The following is a 16446-nucleotide window of genomic DNA, read 5'->3' on the forward strand; positions in this document are numbered from 1 at the left end:
CACAGAGTGAAGAGATTTTAAACTTCCCTGTGACCACTGAACTTGTTTCTTCACCACCCCAGAACAAATACACTCTTTCATTGACCATCACACCTTTCAGTGCCCCCTAACCAATCCTCCTGCATTAGAGTATGTAGTTCATGCTGTGACATGTTTAGGAACTCCACCCTGAAGAGAACCATTACATTTCAATTTGAGGCAATCAATTGCAGGAGGGCCACCTGCACTTTCAGCAAGGATGGTTAAACAGTGAGCACCAACACATACTACTCAAAAAAAACCAACAAACCATATCTAACTGAAGTCTTCCATTAAAGCCTTAATGACGTAATGCAAACAACCTGTTTCCCCTTGTCCACTCATTTCTTTAACTCACACTGCTTACCTGCCTTCCCCAACAAGCACCATCCTTCCAGTGTTCTCCCCCAAAGCAGAGATAATTGTCACAAGGATCATATCAAACATTCTTCCTTCAGCCACATCCTCATGCCTTCCCAACTTTCCTCATTAAACACACAGGTACTTCCTTTGAATCACTATTTTGGTTTCCTCTCAGCCAGACTGGCTTACAAATTAATAGAACAAATACTTGGGTTGGAGGGAAGGAGCAGTTTTGCAAATAAGAGATGTCTTTTAGTTGGATTCTCATTCCTAACAGCAAACTTCCATGAGTGTAAGGCTGTAGCCCAGGAAGAGCCTGTATCAAGTAAGGAACCACAGCCCTTAATATATTAATCTTTTTCATGCCACAATACCATGCGGCAATGCAAACAAGTGTGCAGTAGTTAAGTGCACACCATGCTGTGTGAAGGAAGCACTGTGCTGCACCTGCAGTAGTCACAGCTGGGGCTACAGCTGCACACCACTGCACAAGATACCAATGCAGTATTGTGTGGCATGTATGTGTGGCATCTTTTGACTCCAGAAGAGATGGATTATGTCATGAGATATTACCTGGTCCACATACAAAATAATGATACATGTTGACTTAGAATTTCTTTGCGTTAGAGAACCTGCTGCAGCATATGGAAACAAAGACTTCAAAGTCTTCAAAAATTACTATTTGCAAAGTGCGATAAAAATCCTCTGATTACTTGAAAAAACTAATTCATGACATTGTAACATAGCTTCAGCCCCAGTCCAAACCATTCCAGATTATGGGAAGAAGCCACCAAGACACACACACCCATACCAGACTCTCAAGCCCATACGGCCTCATACCTGTAACTCTAGTCTCTCCTGGCAGACGGGGTATTTCGTCACTTTTTTCCCAGTTAGTTCCATCTTTTAGAGTCTAAAGAAAGAGAAGTAGAACAGTACATCATATTCTATTTACAATTATTACAACTTCCAGATTAAAAAAAAAATCCGTAATTTCTGCATAGGAAAGAAAAGCCTTACCCACAGTAGAAACCTACAAGCTGAACCAAAAGAGGAACACACCCCTATCCTCAACTGCAAATTATTTAAAGCTTGAATAGCTCTGTCAGATCAGCGAGTTTTAGTCTCTTATTCTAAAGAAACAGTTAAACCTATCTGCAGAACATAGGAATTAAACATCTATACCATTATTTCTCTATGCATTTTCTATATACAATTTTCCAAATTTCCAAGCTTAAAAATGAAATCACTTAAGCAACGTAATCACAATGAGCAGACAGAACGTAGTAGTTGTGAATTCACACAGTTGTTAATCATTCTTAAAGATCACTGAATTTGTTTTTGAAGAAATGTTTAAAAAGCTAAATAAAACTTAGTTTGTGTTTTCTTGCACGCAGCCACACCACAATAAAAGGCAAGGGGGAATGTCATTTAGCCTGCTTTAACACGAGCATTTCCCACTAAAAATCAACATTTAAAAAGGAGGCCAACCAAATGACTAGAAGTAACTGATCAGTTGCAATTCAGAATGTTTCTGCAGCATAGAATGGCCTAAAATTTGCAAATATACCATAAAATATTTCAATGCAGAAAGCAAAGATAACAGTAAGTGTATTAGAATTGACTTTAAGGAGACTCATAACTAGCATTCCAGATTGTTTCACCCATCCACTCTGACAATATTTAAACCAGCTTACTTAACTTCATTAAAGCTTTAGCAAGAAAATTAAGTACATACAATCAAGAAAAACACAAACAACATTTCAAGTATTCAGTTTTCCATCCACAATCTTCCATATTCAACCTCTGAGAACCCTGATGCAGAAAACATGAAGAAGTTACACTTACTCTTTTAATTGAGGAGCTCTCCAAGGAGTGTGAATTATATTTAGGCGCTGATGATGAGGCCATACTGAGTATCTGATGAGAAAGCACAAATTGGAGAATTAAACTTCTTTTTAGAATACACACTGCTTACAGGAGATTGAGCCTTTGGACACCAAGAGCCCCCAGTAATATCTTGCAAGTTGGTATTCATTAAAAAAATGAAATATCTATATATAGATACAGATATATAAAATGTCTCGTGATTCGAGGCCACTACTTAGAAGCACCCAAATCTAACAAGAAACTCATTAATAGTTCCAAAATCTGTTCCCATGCACTCTGACTCAAGCAGGATGCTCCAATTCAGTTGTCTGTATACTATTATTAGTCAAGTCAACAAGCATTACCGTGCATTAAGGTGCAGGCTACACATGCAAGGAGATGCAATCCATGTGGAGCATTTGTACTGAGAGTTTTCACTTAGCAAAACGAAAGCATTTAAAAACAATCTCCCATTTCCTAAACTGAAACTTCAGTGAGCCCAGCAGAAGGAAGACAGTTCAGCCTTTGGGCCGAACAGCCACAACACCTTACCAAAAAATGGCTTTTTTAAAAGTGATATCAATTAGAGTTGCATAATACAGCATTAATCTTCTTTACCATTTCCTGATACTGCACAGGAGATCTCTAAGACATGCATGGGGAAAATTCTCACAGCTGAAGTTACTCCCAACAGTACCTTCACCTCACATCACGCTTCCCATTCGTTAGGCACACTGTTCATCAAGCCAAAGTGACAAAGCACAGAACTTTTCAGAGCTACTATTTTGAGGGAGAGCAGCAGTAGGTGACTTCAGGCTACAATATCACAACCTTTCAGCCTAAAATAAGCCCCTTCTCTCCCTACTACGCAACAAACCTGGTTTGTACAGATTTCTGCACCAGAACAAACCAGCCTATGCTCCTTCCCGCATGGCAGCAGGCTCACAGTGACATTACAGCACTCCTGTGCATGCAATAGCAAAAGATGGTACTGCAAAAGATCCAAACAACCTTTGAAGGTACTGCAACAATAATGGGAACATTATATTTTTAGCATGAAGTGGTTGTTTTGTTCACATTCTAAGTGAAAAACAGCATGCGAGGCAGAGAGGAAGGTGCAGAAGTCAGCTGAGCACAGCAGCCCCAGTTCTTCCACAGCAATGCAGCTGTTCTACTGGAGCTACTGAAGCTGCACCAGCACTGTGCAGCAAGCCAGCATAAACAAGCCCTAGAGAAGTGCTTTGGGAAAGATGCGGCTGCCCTGAAGAGATGTGCATTGCAAAACAGTGACGCAGCCTGCAGCGGGGAGCTGGCAGCCCAGGCTCGCTGTCCACACAGAGATGCAGGTGGCAGCTCTGGCAGGGTGTGAGCTGAGCACTGTGGCACTGCTCAGTGCCTGGAGCCCAGCCCAACTGCCTGCTGCCATGTAACACTGCTTCCAACAGTGCCATCGCTGCTCACAAGGGAACAGAACAAAGTTTTAAAAGCCCTAAGCTGCCTTCTTTGCTTTCTTCAACATGCGCACTATGCTTTGACCAAGCTGTGGCACTACATGCGGTGCGCGGTGCTTCCCCAGCATGCCTTGCCAGGTGTGCTCTGGGAACCACTGGTGCTGCGTGCCATCCTTCCAACCTTTCCTTTGAGCACACTTTTCTGAGAGCGTGAACTCACTGACTCTCATTTCTATGCATTATTTCATTATAGTATTATAATCAATTACTCTGTTTTATTTCCAGTGCTTCAGTAATGTAAATTAGACTTATTCAAAGCTAATTAGAGTTGAATAAATATGCACTGGAGGTCAGTCATCTGTCAAAGTTGTTTCTATTAACCACTGAATATTCCATTAAAAAAAGTTCAGGTTAGTTCACTTGGTTCAGCAGCACTAACAGAAGAATTCTTGCAGCACTACTTAAGTTTCACTTTAAAGCCAATCACACTTTAAAAGCCCTAAAACTACACAGCATGTGCATAACTACATGCATTCTGATTATTATTACTTTTAAGTAAACCACAGTCAGCTAATTTCACTCTTCTCTACATGGCACCTATGAGTCAGCACAGAGAACAGCACCCACATCTGGCCCTGGTGCAAGGTGTGCTGACACGGCTGTGGGAGGAGCTGGGCCCAGAAGCGGGTGAGCGCCCAGGGCTGGGGCCTCAGCCAGCACCCAACCCATGGGGTGCAAACTGACCAGGCAGAGCTCCAGGCGATGAATGACAAAATGCAACCAACTGAAAGTGAGGAGATTCCATCCTGATATAAAGCAGAAGAAAATAAAGGAAGGAAAAACAAAACAAAAGCAACACTTTCATGACCAAGGGGCTGGTAGGTATGGGAAATGTCACCATGTCTAGGTGAGGACCTGAGGAAATGGCCAGAAGTTGTACCAGAGGAGGTTTAGGTTGGATATTAGGAGAAACTTTTTCTCTCAAAGGGTGGTCAGGCACTGCAATGGCTGCCCAGGGAGGTGGTGGAGTCGCCATCCCTGGCAGTGTTCAAGAGGCACCTGGATGAGGAGCTACGAGAGATGGTTTAGTGCTTGGGGTACTGATAGGAATGGGAGGGGGGTTGGACTGGATGATCTTGCAGGTCGTTTCCAACCTTGTGATTCTGTCATTCTGTCTACCTTCAGAGGTTCAAGAGCAAGCAGAAGAAAGCTGTGAGCAGTCAGGTCTGATCTCAAGGCTGTGATCTTGGCTTTGAATGAGACATCCCTGAAGTTCCAACCCAAACTACTCTGATTCCGCAATTTTCAAGCGACAACAAGATCAAGATCTCATTTTTAACTTCATGTCCATTGAAGGATACACCTACAAAGAGGCACTCCTCTGTCTCCCAAGAGCAATCAAGTTTTCAAAAACATTTAAAATTAACATGAATTTTGTTTTTTAATATATATATATATTTTTTTTTTTTTCTGCCAAGTTGTAGAAACCTTTTCTGGCCACCTGCCCAATGCTGCCAAGCACAATTCACAAGTGTCCTTCATTTAGCCTTACATCAGCAGCAGCTTTCTCATTATCACAGAGCAGCAGCAGTCCTTCCACACAAGAAAGTCCTGCACGTAGTTTTCCACTCAAACACATTTTATTGCCCAATAACACCTGTTTATACACTTGCACAAAAGTGCAATTGCACATTTGCCAGCAGTTGAATAGAATTAAGTAACTCCATAAAATCAAAACCAAGTCAGACAACTTCGTAGATAATATCTGCTATTCAGGTGAGCGTTCTCCCTTCAATCTAGCACAGCAAGGGAACCAAGCCATTTTACTGGACTTGAACTAATAAACAAAGCTCTGTTAAAACTACCTGAACTCACTACAGTAACAGTACCAAGAAATGCAGGCTCCAATCATCTTACAACAACAGCTGAGTTCCTTGGGATCTGTAACTCCATTCAAGAACACACTCACACTTGTGCTTCCTAAGGCTCATAGGAATGCAGGCACAACAACATTGGGAAGGTCACACACTGGAGGCCAGACTTTAAGAAGTCAGTTCAAGGGTCCAAATCCGTATGTGTATAAAGCATCAGATTGTGTTCAAAGGATACAATGCACATTTGTCATAGGATTAACATCACAAATATCTGAGGTCGAGTAAACTGCATCAAGTACATTACTGTGAGCAGCACTTCCTGGGCATTTCATATTTCTGACCCTCCAGCAATGTACTAACACTCTGGAAAAAATGCTTTTAAAGTTTTTGATTAGTTGGAGTAACAAGTGTGACAAAACTGTGTGGAAGCAAGAGCTGGGCTCAATGATCCTTGAGAGTCAAGCACTAGAATCAGCTCTGTTTCTCAGAATCAGGTTTCTCATTAAGGTGAAACCAAATGTTTGACAGAAGGTTTTTCAGAAGCGTCACAGAACTGTAGGGGTTGGAAGGGACCTCCAGAGCTCACCGAGTCCAACCCCCCTGCCTAAGCAGTTCCCTACAGCAGGTCGCACAGGTCAGCATCCAGGCAGGTCTTGAACATCTCCAGAGAAGGAGACTCCACCACCTCCCTGCAGCCTGTTCCAGTGCTCCGTCACCTCACTGTAAAGAAGTTCTTGCGCATGTTTGTGCAGAACTTCCTATGCTGCAGTTTCCAGCCGTTTCCCCTTGTCCTGTCTCCACTCACCACTGAAAAGAGTCCGGCCTCGCCATTCTGCCCCCCACACCTTAGATATTTATAGACCTGGATCAGGTCCCCTCTCAGTCTTCTTTTCTCAAGGCTGAACAGACCCAGTTCACTCAGCCTTTCCTCATAGCAGAGATGCTCCAGGCCCTTCACCATCTTTGTGGCCCTCCGCTGGACTCCTTCCAAGAGATCCCTGTCTTTTTTGTACTGGGGAGCCCAGAACTGGACGCAGTGCTCCAGATGGGGCCTAACCAGAGCAGAGCAGAGGGGGAAGATCACCTCCCTCGACCTGCTGGCCACGCTCTTTTTAATGCACCCCAGTAAGCCATTGGCCCTCTTGGCCACAAGGGCACACTGCTGGCTCATGGCCAACCTGTCATCCACCAGGACACCCAGGTCCCTTTCCGCAGAGCTCCCCTCCAGCAGCTCATCCCCCAACCTGTACTGGTGCATGCAATTATTCTTCCCCAGACGCCAGACTCTACACTTGCTTTTGTTAAACCTCGTCTGTTTTTTTTCTGCCCAGCTCTCCAGCCTGTCCAGGTCTTGCTGAATGGCAGCACGGCCTTCAGGCACGTCAGCCAATCCTCCCAACTTCGTATCATCAGCAAACTTGCTGAGGGTGGTCACCATCCCCTCATCAAGATCATTGATGAAGATGTTGAACAAGACCAGACCCAGCACAGACCCCTGAGGAACACCGCTGGTTACAGGCCTCCAACCGGACTCTGCACCGCCAACGATGACCCTCTGTGCTCTGCCAGTCAGCCAGTTCTCAACCCACCCCACTGTCCACTCATCTATCCCACACTTCCTCAGCTTTGTGGGAGACAGTATCAAATGCCTTTCTAAAATCAAGGTAGACTACATCCACTGCTCTCCCCCCACCCACCCAGCCAGAGACAACATCATAGAAGGCTACCAGGTTGGTCAAGCACGACCTCCCCCTGGTGAACCCATGCTGACTGCTCCTGATAAGCTCCTTTTCTTCCAGCTGTCTGGAGATGGCATCCAGCACAGCTGTTCCATCACCTTTCCAGGGACAGAGGGGAGGCTGACAGGCCTGCAATTACCTGGATCTTCCTTCTTGCCCTTTTTGAAGACCACAGTGACACTGGCTATCCTCCAGTCTTCAGGCACCTCCCCCATTCTCCAAGACCTCCCAAAGATGACAGAGCAGTTCATCCTGTACTGTCACACAAAGGTAACCATGGCACAAGGTAACAGCAGGGTTCTCATAAACCTGCTCCAGAGGAAGAAACCAGAAGAATCTGTGCACCTCAAAGGGCTCTCCTAATCACACAGATACAAAATTAACAAAGCCCCTTCACCAACTGCTGCTAAAGCAATTCAGAGAACAATTCAAGCAACTTCCAGAAAAAGTGATATCGGTTACTATCAGGACACTCAAAGTGATCGAGACATGTACTGCAGCTCTTAAATGAGTGACTCCATCTGCCAGTCTAGATAAAACTGAACTTACTTTCATGCCAAATCAGGAATCAGTTCAAAGAGAAGAAAAATAATATAGGATTAGTAAGCTTTTTCTTTTTAAACAGAACAAAAAAACCAGCTGTGTTTGAAGGAAGCATAAGTTAGCATGAACAAATAGAAAAAAGGCACTTGCACTCTCAATCAAGTGGAAAAATCAAAGCATGAAGAAACAGATTTATAATAACAAGGTACTCTGATACTGCTGTATGACAAAGTGCCCTCTGTACAACAGCTTACAAAGCTGGTATGAACACACTGTGTTGTTTCCCATGACAAAATTAGAAGCATGCAGTAAAGTCAATATCCTTAAAACAAAACATCTGTCAGAACCACAACTGCAGAGAACAAATACAATGCAACACACTGGTTGTCAGGAATAACATACAGAACAGTGCAGAACTGCAGGAATTAGTAAGACAGAAGCAAGGTTAAGAGAACCACAAAGTGAGGAGAAAAAAAAAACATGAGGCGTGCGAGAAGAAAGGAACAGAAATCCTTTAAAAAATAAAAAATACATTGAAAAAGTAAAAGAAACAGTGCTGAAAGGTCAGAGTAGCAACAGCATCTAAGTTACCATACCAGAGTCACTGAAATAAGTATCAGCATCTTTAACATTCATTAATGAGCATTTAATCTAATGAAGTCAACAGCAGTCATTCATCTCATTGAAGGTTAATAAAGCTTTAGTATTAGATAAATACAAGAACACAGAAGTCACAAGAAAGCTATGCAGCAACAAAGGCAGTTTGCCAGCCACCTGCTCTCCCTGCCCAAACAGCCCCAACCAACCATAGAAACGCTGCGAGATCAAAGTGCCAAAACCAAGCAACCAGGTCTGCAGAAGTAGCTGCATCTCCTGTGCACACACTGAGCCAGGTATATCACAGTGCAAAGGAACTCAGCAATGGAAACAAAACAAGGTATCAGACATCCACAGAGCTGAACAAAGCCACACACAAAAAACGCGAGGCAGAGCATTCCAGTATCAAAACAAACTAATTAAATGTTACAACCTAATGTTTCACTCAATAGCCATAAGTTATGTTCACATCTATTACTTGTCAGCAACAACTACCAGTTACTTGCTACACCACTTAATCAGAAAGAAAGGTCCACACGCATAAGGAAAACTGCCCTACCTGTGAGAAGAATCACTTCAACAGCAAGAGGCTCTCTTACACCACTTCAAACAGCATTTACAATTCCTTACTGTCAGAGTTCAAGGGCAGATCATATTTATCCCATGCATCAACAAAACCCCTTTGGACATCAAGTCATATGCTTCCATCCGGGCAGTCAGCACAGATTACCAGACCACAGGATCTCCTCTTTCTACTTTGCAGTCACAGAGATGGGGTGTAAAATCCTTCCTAGCATAACCTTTCAGGAACTGTCTGCAGCCTTCACCCTTCCTTAGGATCCTACTGATCGCAGAGGGATTGTGCCACTAGCAGTTCTTCTCTCTCAGCGCCTAAGTGATCTTCCCCTACCGTAAGCACTCAGTAAGTCTGCATTGTCTAGGGAAAGCATCTGAGCTTTCAAGTCTCTTTGAAAGCATTCTCAATTCAAGCTGTAACTAGAACACAAAAAGCATGTCAGCGGTACGAGCCTCAGGGGATACCGTGTGTGCAGAACATACAGTAGTGCTTGCCCTCCTGCAAGGAAGTTTCTAAGTCAGTTAATCAAATTCATCAGTAATGGAATATAAAAGATGGCTGCATTCTCCAGAAGGAAAAAAAAAAAAAAAGCACCACTTAGGAAAAAAGCCCGAAATCTGGAGCTACCTGTTTGCTGGAAGCAAATGCTCCAGCAGGCTGCTCCACCTTTAAGAAAAACGCATTCCAGCATTGCTGATGATGCCAGCTCTCTGCTAGAGAGTGAACAGCAAGCTGTAGTTCACACGGTGAAGTGCTACATTTCTGAAGAAACAGGAAATGCTTCCTCTCCCTAAACAGCATTTTCTAGTTCCCCATCATGCCCCATACCTACAAGGGGCAAGTCATTGTGCCACTACCCCCAAAGAAGTCAGCATGAACAGCTGCATAGGAAGAGAAGTCAATGACACAAGTGACTACTAACCCTGGAGACAAAGCAGCAGCATGCCAGCTGCCTGCACACTCCTGTTCTATAGGCATCACTACACCAGGCAGTTTGGAACACATATGAATGAAGACCTCGGACAAACAAAAAATAACACCCTGACAATTTAGTTACACAAATGGCAGCATTTGGCAAAAAAGTTTGCCCTAGCATTTTCCTAAAGTCAAATTTTGTTTAAAAAAAAAAAAAATCATGTAGCTTGCACAAGCAAGGCAGGTATTGAATAACAGCTGGAGAAAGCAAGCAAGCAAGCTGCAATTCTGTCTTGATATTTTTCTTACCTCCATTTGAAGGCTTTCTTTATTGTCTTCACCTCTCCCGGAATTAAACTCCCATTCTAGTTTCAAAATAATTCATGACTTTCAGCAAGACCTCACACACAAGTTCAAAACATCACTTTTTCCAATTATCAACCCAATCGCTTCCTCCTTTCAAATTACACCAAAAGCACAGCTTAAGGTGAAAACCCTGACTTCTTTCTGGCAAAAATGCCAGCCAGGATAATTACAAGCTCTCTCACAGAAAGATGATACAGTAGGGCAGAAGCCATCAGGGACACTAAGGGACGCTAAGTAACTTCCTGCAGATGGACTTTGATCTGTTAGTCAGATACTTCTCATGCTTTATATCACAGCAACAAGGAAAAACAGCACCTACTTTGTTGTAATAAATAGAATTATTAGTTAAAGCTTGTTTCTAGCGTCTGTTGGAGGTGTGTTCCTCGTAAGATATGCCAGCAATTACTTTTGCCCCCTCTTGTTCATTGCTTTTCCTGTATTTGTTCTATGGGTAACACCTTCCATTTGTTGTGATTTGTCTGCTTTCCTGATTTGCTCTTAATATTCATTCTGGTGACTGAAGCAGAGGTTCAGTTACGTGAGCATATCAGAGAAAGCAGTAGTTTTCCTTATATCCACGAGCCCTGGACAATAAGCAGCTTTTAAATCACGATAGATTATGCGGCAGGACAGAAGCGAATGGTTTTTAGGAATCATTTGTCACATTACCTCTAGAATCAACATTACATCTGTAGGATACTGATGTCAGGAGGCTGATCCGCGGCTTTCTAAACCTACCCAAACTATTTTCTCTACTTTGCATCCCCTGCAGGAAATGTATACCTCCCACACTGTCGAAAGCTGATGCAGTTGACAGGAATTGCCTATGGGATAGAAAACAGCTTCAGAGTTTTTTGTTAAGGAAATCTTCAGCTGCTCTCTGCTCATTCCCCTTGAAAGATATCCCCTTGGGCCACTATAGCTCCACTGCTAAAGATTTAACTGGTGATCTGGGGGTTGGTCTCAATGATCTCTAGAGGTCCCTTCCAACCCCTACAATTCTGATTCCACAGGAGAAATTGAAAATTTTACTGTTGTACATTGATACACTCTATTAAAATACAATGGAGGAAAGCCTGAAAAGGGGGTGTCATTCTAACCAACCTTCCTTTGAGAACACGTACAACTGACGCATCAAAGTCCTTGTCTTCTGCCTGCTGTGCCCAGTTCCCTCTTCCACTACATGCATTCCTTCTCTGAATACTACACATAACACTACAGAGAAGGTGCTACTCTGAGCTCATCCCCGTTTGAAAAGAAGTAGGCTAAGGCCTTGGATGAAGCCACTCAGAAACAGTTCTTTGCCTCACCCCCAAAAAAGGGAAAAATTGGGAGCCCCTGCCTAAATTACCCTTCAGGCAGCACCACAGTTTTGGGCGTGCTCTTTCAAGCAGCAGGCTGGAGCTTTGCTGATACAGAAAGATGGATACTTTCATATTTCACACCTGCCTCTGTATGTTAAGCATTAATGGTTCCAGTCACAGAGCAGACAGCCTCTGGCATACAACCCTTCCATTCATCATCTGCAATCACACAGCAAAGATTTATTTTGAAAAGCACACATCCTCTCTTACAAAAAGTGTAACCTGCTCTTCTTGCAAACACTTTTGCTTTTAGTTTCCCAGAAGCTTCCATGTTTAGTAAGTCATTTCAGTTGTAGAAAACAGAGGCGCTTGCCTCAGTGTGGGATGAAAGGGCAACACAGCAGTCATCCTTCAACTTTCAAACATTTGACTTTGTGCTGCAGCTGGCCCTTGACAGGAATGCGACAGGTATGAAGGCACTGTTAGAGCTGGCAGAGTACTCCATCTGACACTGCTTTTAAAATAACGTCAGAAAGGAAAAAAAAAAACAAACCAACAAAGCCAGAACAGCTGCCACTAAAACATTCTGGAGAAAGCAAACAAACAGTTCTAGTGCTTTTTCAGTTTTCTCTTGTGTCAGCAAGTTTGGCATCAAGTTGTTGGAACTGAGAAGAGCTTCTGAATCTTTAAGATAGACAGCTCTGAAATGCCTCTAATGGGTAAATACAACAAAGACTTTTAACCAACCTTATGTTCACTAGACATTTTTGAGCATCTTATTGCACACTCTTAAGCATTTCCTCTGTCATCTGTTTCCAATGAATACTGGCATTTGTTTCTTTTCCCAAATACATTCTGGAAAGAATTTCACACGAAAGGTGATGTAGAATTAGGGGGAATCAGAAGAAACAAACTATGAAGTAAAACTTATTTCTACACAATTCAAGTTCTTAGCAGAAATCAATGTTGTCTCCTTTAAAGGAGCACCCAGACTGTTAAAGATTTACAGTTAGCTCTCATGAAACCAGCCTTGCATTCTATGTTAATACTAGTCTGGTCAACACCGTAACTCTGTGGATCAGGAATACTTTAGCACTAGCTTGCTCAAGCATGGTGATGTTACAGCCCCTGCCTTCCAAATGAAGCTTCCAAGAGCAGCAATTGCTGACCAAGCACAGAAAGATAAACAGTGAAAAAAGGGAAAACTCTGCCCTTCATTAAAAGCATCTCTTCATCTCATCTCTTGTGATTTCTGCCACACAATGAAACTACATACAGCCCCGAAAGTGCTTTTAAGCTTGATGCACTTGCTAGCTTTGTTAGTAATTGTACATCTGAACCTCTTTTTAACCACAAAGAATGCTACCAGGATAGAGATTTGTACAGTGATAATGTACAAAACCATGAGATTAGCCCCCTTCAAATCTTGTTAGACAAACGCATGACTGCTAGTGAGCCACGAGCACAGCACTGCCCCAAGACAGGAACCATGCGGGACGTCCACGGTGCTTTTTAAACATATGCAGTCCTGATTAGTGTTTCTCAAGAGAGGCCAATATTCGCTCTAGAGAACAACCACTGAATAGCTCTCAACACCGATACGATCTCAGCAGTTGCTTCACATTACCCTACGCAGGCTCAAGAAAACGGTGGCTTTCGGCTTTCTGTACAAAAAACAGGTGAGACCTTTCCTGCCACCTCAGTGACACGAGCACCTCCAATACACACACAGGTATATTTCTCTGACTTCCTCCTGCAGCACGCAGATCAGCAAGCAAAAGCAACCCGTCATCTCCGGAGCCATTCCTTACTCTGAACCAGCTGGCAACACTCGCTGTGCACTGGAAGCCACACGCGCCAGAACAATCCTTCAGTCAGTCATAAACAGATCGCAGAGCGGCTCACGAGTCTGCGACCGCACACGGGGCACTCGGCACGTTCTCATATCGCGACAAAGACGACGGTTGCGGTTCAAATGTACCTCAGAGCTAAGTCACAGCGCCGGGCCGCGGGGAGCCGCGTGAGGCCACAGGTGAGCCCTGAAAGAGGAGGCGAGGCGGGCCGAGCCCTGCGGGAAGGCGGCGGGCCGGAGAAGGCCGAGCCGAGCCCCTGCAAGCGGGCACCGAGGGAGGCGGGGCGGCGAGGGGCCGGCACCGGAGGGGCTGGGAACGCGAGGCCGGCACGGGCCCGGCCTTGGTCGCCGCGCTGCCCAGCGCACAACCCACCGACTCACCGCGGCGCGGCCGCCGTCGCCGTCGCGGGCCCGAGTGCGGCGGACAGCGCGGCCCGCCCACCGCGAGCCCGCCCCGCCGGGCAGGGCCATGCTGCCGCGCGGGTGCTGCCGGGAGATGTAGGTCTTGGGGAGCCGTGGGGGCTGCCGGGAGATGTAGTCGCGGAGGGCGGCGCTCGCGAGAGGGGGGCGGTGGCTGGCAAGTGTCGGCTGAGGCCGCGCTCTGCGGGGCTGGCGGGGAACGCGTCCTGTGTGGAGGCGACGGCGGGGTGGATGGGCGGCTGTTGGCGGTCACGGGCACAGCCGTCACACCGGCCTGCTGGCTGCAGTGCGGAACTGCGAGCTGTGACAAGCAGGAGCGAGCAGTGGGCGGAAGGAGAAGGACTCCTCGCCTTTGTGCAGGCAGTCCTGCCTGCTCTCCTCTAGGATATCCCGACCTCACCCTTTTAAGAAAAAAATACAAAATTCACTGATGTGATGTTTAAGCTTTGCTTTGGTTGATTCCTAAATCAATGTATTGCTTGCAGATCAGAGAATCACAGAATGGCCTGGGTTGGAAGGGACCTCAAGGATGATGAAGCTCCAACCCCCCAGCCACAGGCAGGGCCACCAACCTCCACATTTCACAGCAGCCCAGGCTGCCCAGGGCCCCATCCAACCTGGCCTTGAACACCTCCAGGGATGGACGGGGCATCACAGCCTCTCTGGGCAGCTGTTCCAGCACCTCAGCACTCTCATAGTAAGGAACATATATATATGCATATATATAGGTACACATCTGATTGTCCAGATAAATGCAAGTGTGTGCTTGCAGATCCTTATTGGATCATTCTTTCAGGGTTTCCTTCAGGTCACATTTTAAAGTTTTTCTCTGACACTATAAAAAGTTTGTTTTTGCATTACTCAATGCTGACTCCTGGAACCCAATTTTGTGTCCCAGTTTGTTTCCAGACTGGTTCCATCCTTGCTGCAGCCTTGTGCCCATGTGGCCTTCAGTGATTGCATCCATTGCTCCGCATTAATCTGTCAGATCAAATATTCCCTACCCTTGCCCCATGACACTGTTTTCCTCCTTCCCCGCTCTTCCGTTTGTAACCCATCTACAAACACATTTCTGAAAGCCTTCTTTCATGCCTTCCAACTTTCAGGAGGTGGTAACCAGGCCTTTCCTTGTGGATTGTTTCTCTTGTCTATCTTTTATCCCCAGACAACACGTGCCACAGCCACAGTGCAAACAACAATTTCTGCTCAGTTCTGCCTCTTTAATGCACACTGGTGTGCTAAACTCTTGGTTTGGGTCACTATTACCATGTTAAAGTGGCAATTTCACCTACTGGATGCAGCCATGAGGGCCTCACAAGTCCCACGTCCACATGGTCAGATGCTTGTAAGGTGTGAGCTGAATCTGACCAGTGATTCACCCGATGGCTATGTGGATCTGCAGGAGCATACGTTATTTAATTTTTGGGACACTTCTTGGCTGTCTCTGCAATTCTGAGCCTGTTCCTCATGTATTGCAGCATATGGTGCCTGGTCATAATCAGCCCAGACAGCATGCAAGTACTCCAACCTCCACCCAATCCCTGGACCATCTGGATAAGAACTGGTTAATTGAGAACTCTAATGTCATTTTAAGCTCAGCATAGTTAAATAGTGCTGTGTCTTCTTCCACAAGAATTCAATCTATTACACTATTATCTGCCTGTATGTAATCATCTTTGACTCAGACCTTTTTGTAGTCCTTTCTATTTTAGACTATGTCAAAATCTGTCCATATAGCTAAAATTCCCATCTTCTCAAATCTCGGTTGCTGCAATATCATTTCCTTTGGCCTTGGAAAATATAACCTTGTCTTGCTCATACCCACTGAGAATGCAGCTACAAAGGCCATTTTTCTTAGTCTGTCATTTTTACCAAATTATTTCTCTTTTCCTCTCTCCACTGGCTCAGCCTACTCTATCATGTTGATTCTTACTAAGGTGTTTTTAGTTTGAAAGGCCTGATAGCCTTCACCTTGCTTGCCATCTCCATTCGCTTCTGAGGTCTCACTGCAGCTCCCTTCGGCTCATGATGCCAGTTTTCACAGCCCACCTGTAACACGTTTAAACATCTGCCTCTGCATGTTCTTTTGGCCGCCTTTGATTTCCAGGGATCCTCCAAACAGCCACAAAGTTACTGATCATTTGTCTTCAAAACATTACTGAAAACTTCTCTTTCTTGTAATGTCTAATGCACAGAGTCACAATTCCTTGTGCTGCCTCTCCTGTCCGTATTCCTCTTTTCTCCCTTTTCTTTGGCTGTAAAGCACTTCAGGGCAGGAATCATTTGTGTTTACTCTGATCCACAACAGGGCTGTGTAGCACTAAATACAATAACAAATAATAAGCATAACAAATACTCATACAGAATGGAGATGCCAGAGAAAACCTAGGTATTATGAGGCTGATGATGTGCAGTTTGGGAGCACAACCGTACCTGATAATAGTATTAACAGATTTTCCCACTATTCTGGAGAGAAGAGGGACAAAAATAAATGGAAGTGGGGATTCTTCATCTTTAAATCAAGCCTGTAAGTCAAAGTAAAGATGATTTATATCCAT

General features: G+C 44.6%; 1 protein-coding gene across 4 annotated transcripts in view; it reads right to left on the reverse strand.

The window, feature by feature from the left end:
- The window catches only part of MTM1 (myotubularin 1), a 40355-nt gene extending 26471 nt beyond the window's left edge, over nt 1-13884 (reverse strand). For 2 of the 4 annotated variants that reach the window (XM_042876558.1, XM_042876555.1), the window contains exons 1-3: nt 13850-13884; nt 2230-2301; nt 1222-1294 (exon numbers count right to left, since the gene is read on the reverse strand). In XM_042876558.1, coding sequence (XP_042732492.1) covers nt 1222-1294; nt 2230-2292 — 136 coding nt within the window. In that variant the 5' untranslated portion in view covers nt 2293-2301; nt 13850-13884. Of the gene's footprint in view, nt 1-1221; nt 1295-2229; nt 2302-13427; nt 13555-13597; nt 13693-13849 lie in introns of those variants that run through there. The other 2 variants (XM_042876556.1, XM_042876557.1) reach the window with 2 other exon arrangements.
- Between the last annotated feature and the right edge of the window lie 2562 nt (nt 13885-16446).

This window comes from Lagopus leucura, unplaced genomic scaffold (assembly GCF_019238085.1).
Source record: "Lagopus leucura isolate 7727_CA_CO unplaced genomic scaffold, USGS_WTPT01 Super-Scaffold_100016, whole genome shotgun sequence".
NCBI classification, from domain to species: Eukaryota; Metazoa; Chordata; class Aves; order Galliformes; family Phasianidae; genus Lagopus; species Lagopus leucura.